This window comes from Bidens hawaiensis, unplaced genomic scaffold (genome assembly GCF_021521415.1).
Source record: "Bidens hawaiensis isolate Kalapana, Puna unplaced genomic scaffold, B.hawaiensis_p1.1 tig00022556_1, whole genome shotgun sequence".
NCBI lineage: Eukaryota > Viridiplantae > Streptophyta > Magnoliopsida > Asterales > Asteraceae > Bidens > Bidens hawaiensis.
Window position 1 is genome coordinate 24,599 of NW_027493519.1, and position 6,979 is coordinate 31,577.

The 6,979-nt window shown below is 36.1% G+C and overlaps 1 protein-coding gene across 2 annotated transcripts; it reads right to left on the reverse strand.

Annotated features, from left to right (window-relative positions):
- Positions 1-329: 329 nt before the first annotated feature.
- On the reverse strand, positions 330-6,357 carry LOC143565871 (putative ubiquitin-conjugating enzyme E2 23). Of its 2 annotated transcripts, none has more exons than XM_077052716.1 (8): positions 6,307-6,357; positions 4,317-5,978; positions 3,645-3,791; positions 3,203-3,577; positions 3,052-3,121; positions 2,834-2,973; positions 1,376-1,687; positions 330-884 (listed from the first exon to the last, which is right to left on the reverse strand). In XM_077052716.1, the coding sequence occupies exons 2-8, from the start codon at positions 5,976-5,978 to the stop codon at positions 630-632; spliced, it is 2,961 nt and encodes a 986-aa protein (XP_076908831.1). In that variant the 5' UTR covers positions 6,307-6,357; the 3' UTR covers positions 330-629. The 2 variants fall into 2 exon arrangements, with proteins under 2 accessions (XP_076908831.1, XP_076908830.1); XM_077052715.1 differs by having other exon boundaries at positions 4,317-5,984; positions 6,307-6,355.
- Between the last annotated feature and the right edge of the window lie 622 nt (positions 6,358-6,979).

Consider the following 6,979-nt stretch of genomic DNA (forward strand, 5'->3'; position numbering starts at 1 on the left):
AAAAATACTAAAATTGCAACTTTTAGAAAACTAAGGTAGCCGTTTACAATAAATTCAAAAACGGTATTAAAGTTGCGTAATTGAACAAAACACATATACTAAAATGGCACTTAACTATTCAGTTTATTAAGATTTAAGGCACCCTGAGTATGAGAACCCCACGTCTTTGTTCGTTGTAAAGTAACGATATTTCTCCTAAAATCGGTACCGTATCTCCTATTTTACTTCAAATTTAAAATGTACATTTGAATCCCCGTAAGGCCAAAAGACTCAACCAAAGCAAGAAAACTACTCTTGTAAGGTCATAAGATGGTTTGCACAAAAAGGAATAAGCAAAAGTAAAGAATGCAAACAATTCAAGATTTGGTTCATAATTGCATACAAGTCTCAGTGGTTCTTCCCACTCATTTAACAAAATTGAATTGACAAAAACATATCAAAGAATTCAAATGTTGTCACAATGATAGCTCAACAAGAAACCGGCACAGGCTCTTCAAAATCAACGCCCAAGTCCGCAAACAAATTCCATAAAAATACACTCCAATTTCATGCTTGAGAAATTGGGAAATTTGGTGTCGAATAGACCATAATAAACGAATTGTACAATATTCATTTCCAAGTACAAAGTATTAAACCGAATCTTGTAAATGCTTGAACTCTTCACAATTAGCTCCAACTTCATTAAGTGATGATATAAGTTTTGGTACAATCTTAGCTAGCATAAGCTTGAAACCAACTGAATTTGCATCTGCAATACTTGATTCACATATGGAAGCATCTTCTGTAAGAGAGCCAATCAGGTAGCCTTTCATGTAAGCATCACAAGCCTTGAGAATGTAATAACCGCGCTCTCTAAAATGTTTTTGCACAAGATCTTCAAAGTCCTATAAAAAGTAAAAAAAAAAAAAGTTGTTTTAGAAAAAAAAAATTTGCATAAATATATAGCAAGTTTAGTTCCCATATTTAAAAAAATGCAAACTTAGTCCAAACATTTGTGAGAGAGTTGCACGTTTAGTCCACACCGTTAATCCCAAATAGTTAAAACAAAAAAGTGATGTCAGGGGTAATTGTGTCTTTTTAAATTTAGAATCCTAATAAAATACTCTTTCAAACTTCAGAAACCTTCAACTTTGCACTGATCGAGGTTAGGAATTCTGGAGTGTAAAAGAGTATTTTATTAGGCATCTAAATTTGAAAAGACACAACTACCCTCACATGAAAAAACTACCCTCACTTGAAAAAAAACTACCCTCACATGAACAGCAGTATGGCACATGACATCACTTCCCTCGTTGAAAAAAAACTAACTGGGCAATTTTCTCTAGAAAATGCATATTTAAAATGATTACAAGGTATTGAAAAATTATCAACATACCTTGGGGGGCCTTCTGATGAGATGCATGATCGTTTTGCAATTGAGTAAGAAAGTATTCTCATTATAAGAAAACGAGTTCTTTTCGCCTTCGGGAGTACCGACTTGTTTATCATAACCGGCTTCATTAAAATACGGTTTGGAATTAAGTACAAGTCCCTGAAGTGAAACCAGGACTTGAAGAATGCTTGATGATTGTGGGTCCCACACTTCATTACCCCTTCCTGTCCATGTATTCAGCAGACTAAGGCATACTTTTCCTTCCTCATATAAATTAGGGTTTATTCTCCAGCCTCCAGAATGATAATATGCTGACTGTATATATATACATAAAAAAAGAGACATTGGTTCAGAAAGTCAAATCTTCTATACCTAACAAACAAGTTAGACTGTTAGAGCGCCACGTGACACAATAAAGGTCTTTTTCCAACTTCAATAGGAGCAGTGTTGCAAAAATCCCGACTAGTCACCGATTAATCCCTGATTAATCGCTAGTCCCCACTTCACTGATTAATTTTGGGCTAGTTGGCCAATTAATCGGTTAACAGTCAAATCCGGCCAAAATCGTCGACTTGGCGAGATTCCGACCAAAATCAGTGGATTCCGGCGAGATTCCGACCCATATCAACTATTTTCGGCGAGATTACAGCAAAAACTAGTGGTTTCTAGCGAAATTCCAGCCAATTTCCGGCCAAAAAATGTTTGTGTATGTATAAAACTGAAAATTACATATAAAAATGAGTGTGTGTATGTATAAAACTGAAAAACATACATTAAAGTCCGATCCGATTAATCCCGATTAATCTCGACTAATCCCGACTAATCGCTAGTCCCCACCCCACCGCCCGACCACCGACTAGCGATTTTTGCAACACTGAATAGGAGGGTAACATATCAAATGTATAGCTAGATTTATATAATTTATTTAAGTAAATTTCAAATACCCCCACTATTATAGGAATGTTCATTTATTTAAGTAAATTTATCAATCCTATTAAAACAATTCTGTGACACCAAAGTTCTTTTTATCGTTAAAAACCTAAACCAAACCATTGAAAACTGAAACCGAACCGTTACAAACGATTTGGTTCTAGTTTTTGTTTCACGGTTTGAGCTTCGATAATAAATTGAGTTTAAAATAAGAATTCTTAATCTAGCTATATACCTTCCATTCTAACTAAGCACCAACAAAACACATTACTTAAGATCATAACTAAAACAAAGATAATTTTAGCCTCATAAATGATAAACCTTAATGGAAACCAGCCAACCGAAAGTTAAAAAAAGAAACCAACTGTGAAACCAAACCGATGACCGGTTTCAAACCAAAACATGATCACCAATAATTGTTACCCGATGATCAGTAGAGTCTGCGTTTCCCGCCACATCATGTGTGCACCTTGTCTAGTATATATATATATATATATAAAGAGAAAAAAAAGAAAAAAAAGGGTTCCTTACTGGTGGAACATCAGGGTATTCTGGAGGAAGATGAAAGTCAAAGAAGAAAAGACCATCTTGATAAGGTGTTCCATATGCTCCCACTATTACAGCCCTCAACAGATCCATTCTATTTTCATAAACTCTAACATATATTCCATCTGTATAAAATTTAAAAGCAATTAACTACCTAGAATCTCACAGTGAAAATAATAATGCACCATTAAGAGCAAACATACCTGGCAAGTTCTTCTTGAGAATATTCCAATCTTGTTGGACTTTCTTAAGCCATCTTCTACTGGCATTCGTCTGCAATTAATCAAATTTCTCAACATGTGTTACTTAAGTAATTTAATATATATTGTAACTATATACGGAACTGCAGCTCACCTGTGCATTGGCACCAAGATAATAATGATCAAGAGGATCTTTAACAATATCAAAACCTTTAAATCTGGACACCTCAACCTCAGATTTTGAAGGTTCACTTAAATTTGATTCCTCGACAACATTTTGTTCTTCTATTATATCATAAGTTGGTGTTTCAATTGCAACAGAACTGTTTCTCTCTTCATTGTCATCACCAGAATTTACACTTGAATCATCTGTATTTCTTTGACCCCTGGAAAATATTCCACTGGCCAATCTTGTCATGAACCCGAGAGCAGCTAGAGGTATAGAAAGTGCACCATTTGTTTGAACATTTTCGGTTGTGTGCTCCTCCCCTTCAACACTGATGTCAGAAGCATTTTGCATCCCAAAATCCTGAACAAAAATGGCTTCATAAGTAATTAAATTAAACTTAATTAAATTGATAAAAATAGAAACAAACCTCTAGTGCCTTCTGAAGACTATCCATTTCAGTATCCTCTACTGTTTCCCAACTTGCTGCATCATCGCTTACATCACTTCCGCCACCAATTGAATCATCATCGTCATCGTCATCACGCCCAACAACATATATTGCTTGTGGACCAACCTGATCCCACACAAAAAGAAAAGACATGATGCTACCAGGATAATATTATTCTTGTGGATCAGAAGAAACGAACTGAACATTCGTTTGTAAACCGTTCGGCTGGAAGTTGGTTTATGTTCGTATAATTAATAAATGAAGGAACATGAACAACAAATTTGTTCATTGAGTTGTAGAACGAACATGAACAAATGTCTCATTCGTTCATTTAAATTTTGTTTATGCTTATTGAGTTATTTCATTTACTTTCATTTGTGTTTGTTAATACATTCATTTAAATTTTTTTGGCACATCAACAGCTTAGTCTATTTATTAACTTTTTAGGCCCATATATTGTTCTTCACGTTACTTTTTAACTGGTTTTAGCTCAGTTACGTTCCTTCATTTACGTTTGTTAGCCGTTTGTTTATAAACGCTCATAAACGAACACGAGCATGTTCAACTTCTTAACAAACAAACACGGACAAGAAACCACCGTCCGTTTAATTGTTTGTGTTCGATCGTTTGTTAGGTTAAAGTTAAACATACCATTGATACCATCCCGTTGGCCCAAGTAACTTCAATATCACCATTTCTGAGTCCAGTAATATTTCCAACCCAAGACAAGTCTGAAAAGTTGGTACAACCTTCACTCTCTGCCACATCAGTAGCTGCTGCATATGGGCCCGATAGCAACCGAACAACTACATCCCCATAACAATAGTCATAGTCTTGATGACCTTCAAGCTCATAAACACTCACAACTTCCTCTTTATCAAACTCCTTAGGATCTTCTGCTCGAGTAACCGCCTTTAACCATCTCACGCACGCAGTTCGTTCTTTCGCGTTAACACTTTTAACAACTCCCACACGACTGACGTCATCATCCGCACCATCATTTCCATCACTCGGTTTTTCAACAACATACTGTTCGGCTACAAACTCATGATCACCAGGGTTTTCAATCGGTATCAAAGAGATTGAATCCAATCCACGTTCAATGTTACCATCTTGCCACGCGACATCAACTCTCGTTTTTGTATTCGTAATCTGAAGAGCTTTTTCAAAATGTTCATATTTTTTTCTTGACTTTTTATCCCTCTTAACAACCACTTTTCTTAACTTTTTCCTATGTAAAGGCCACGTTTCATGAACTGGGCCTTTTGAACCACTCGGATCAACAGATTTCTTCGAGGATTCCTCATCGGGACCCACTTCTGAATCAATCTCAGACTTATGAGAAACCGACGGTTTAGGTGATGGAAGAAAACACCAATCACCAAGTTGCCAGTTTGCATGTGAAAAGCATGTAAGTAACTTTAAGTTTTTAGGGTTTTGTTCTTCAGATGGTGTTATTGAAGAATGGGGCCCGTAACCTGCAGACGCGATCCAGTAAACGTAAGCCGAAGCCGCTGTAACGTTTGTTACAGTTCCTTCCAATCTTGATGCTTTCCATAGGCCTGATAACCATCTAGAATTCTTGAAAACGGATGATGAGCTGGCCTTTACCCTTTGACCGGGATAATAAGGATAATGCGCATCTTCTACAAGATTCTTCCCGACTGGCTTGAGGCGTAACGGGTCGGCTTTCATAACTTTACAAACAGAACCGTCATCAAACATAACTGTCACATTATCTAAGACATCATCGATTCTGCCGAACCATGGGCCTAGAACTACATGATCTCCCACTTGGAAATCGCGCACGCGCTTTAAATCTTTCGAAGAAACGTTGGTTATTAGTTTTCCATCAATTGTTGATAGATGGACAGTTATACTAACATCAACCACAACGCCTACTTGCCCGGTTGGATTTCTGGCAGCTGCAACATAATCTCCGTGCAAGAAGCCTCGGTCAACCACCACGACATCATGGAAACGTTGGGTTGTTTCTGAATCATCCATCCAAAGGATTCTAACATGGTCAGGCGGAAGGGGTGTGCTTTCATCATCATCATCATCATCATCATCATCATTATCTGTGTTTTCATCAGTGGCATTTCCATCATGTGAATCTGGCGAAGGCGCTGGCAGTTGTTCATCTTCATTATCAGTGGTGGTATCTGAGTCAGAAGAATCACCTGCAACTTCAGTTACAATCCCTGTTTTCCCCTCGGTTTTGCTCCTTACAACATCTTGCCTGTAAATATAAGGGCGTCTGCCATTATCCTCTTCATTTTGTTTAACGCTTTGATTGGCATTACAATCCATCTGAAACTCAACCAAAATTGAAGTTATGCGATCTGAATAAAAGAATAGCAAGTGGTGGTATGAATAATATATAAATAAATCAATGTAAAGTTGTCGTGTCAGGGTAGTAGGGTTATTGGTTTTGAAATCAATCCCATTGAATTAGATTATAAGCATAAAAAAGAAAGAAAGAAAGAAACAAACAAATGACCTTCAATTCAAATGAATGAATTCGGGAGTGAGAAATCGATCAATCAGCAATAAGCAATTTCTTTCTTTCCGTCAACGCAACGACACGAATCTTTTGAATAAGTTTTCCAAGAAAGAAAAGAAAAGAAAAGAACAGAACCTGATATTGATTTTGATTGATTGGGGTTATACAGACTTCCTTTCCTTCCTGTCTTGTGTGTGTATGTATGTATGTATAAACAAAGCTACACTCGTCTTTTGCCCCTTTTCTTATTTCTTTTTATTTTTATTTTCTTTCCTTGGAAGAATATTTTATTTCCATTAATTTGGTTTCCGTAAAATTATCAATGAATAAACTCTCATTCCGGTCACTTTTACCATTTATCTATATATAAAGGAAACCTAGATATCTACTGTAGTAATACTGTAGCATTTTGCAACATAAGTCCTTGTTACAATTACAATACATGTGTCGCTACAGTAAAGGTAAAGTTTTGTACATGCATATTTAGCCCATGTTAATATGTATTAACAGTTTTAGTCCATGTAATGTGTTATGCAAAATAAACTATGTTTACTGTTTAGCCCATGTAAATATACATGTTAACAGTTTTAGTCCCTATCATATGTTATGCAAAATAAATTAAACATGTATAGCTATAAAATAGTAATTGCACTTGCTACTAACACCAAAAATAAAATATGTTGCTATACATTCAATTCTATTATTTAAACTAATAAACTAACATTATACTATATTATGCGGCCGCGCGTTACGGCGGGATCGTATTAAGGTGTTGGCGATGACGTGTTTGTTGGTATATCCGTAGGAC

Coding starts and splice junctions, on each gene's coding strand:
- LOC143565871 (XM_077052716.1), bottom strand. CDS start 5,978: ATGGATTGTAATGCCAATCAAAGCGTTAAACAAAATGAAGAGGATAAT. Junction 3,792..4,316: donor CCAACGGGATGGTATCAATG/GTATGTTTAACT, acceptor GTGTGGGATCAG/GTTGGTCCACAAGCAATATA. Junction 885..1,375: donor TCATCAGAAGGCCCCCCAAG/GTATGTTGATAA, acceptor TACTTTTTATAG/GACTTTGAAGATCTTGTGCA.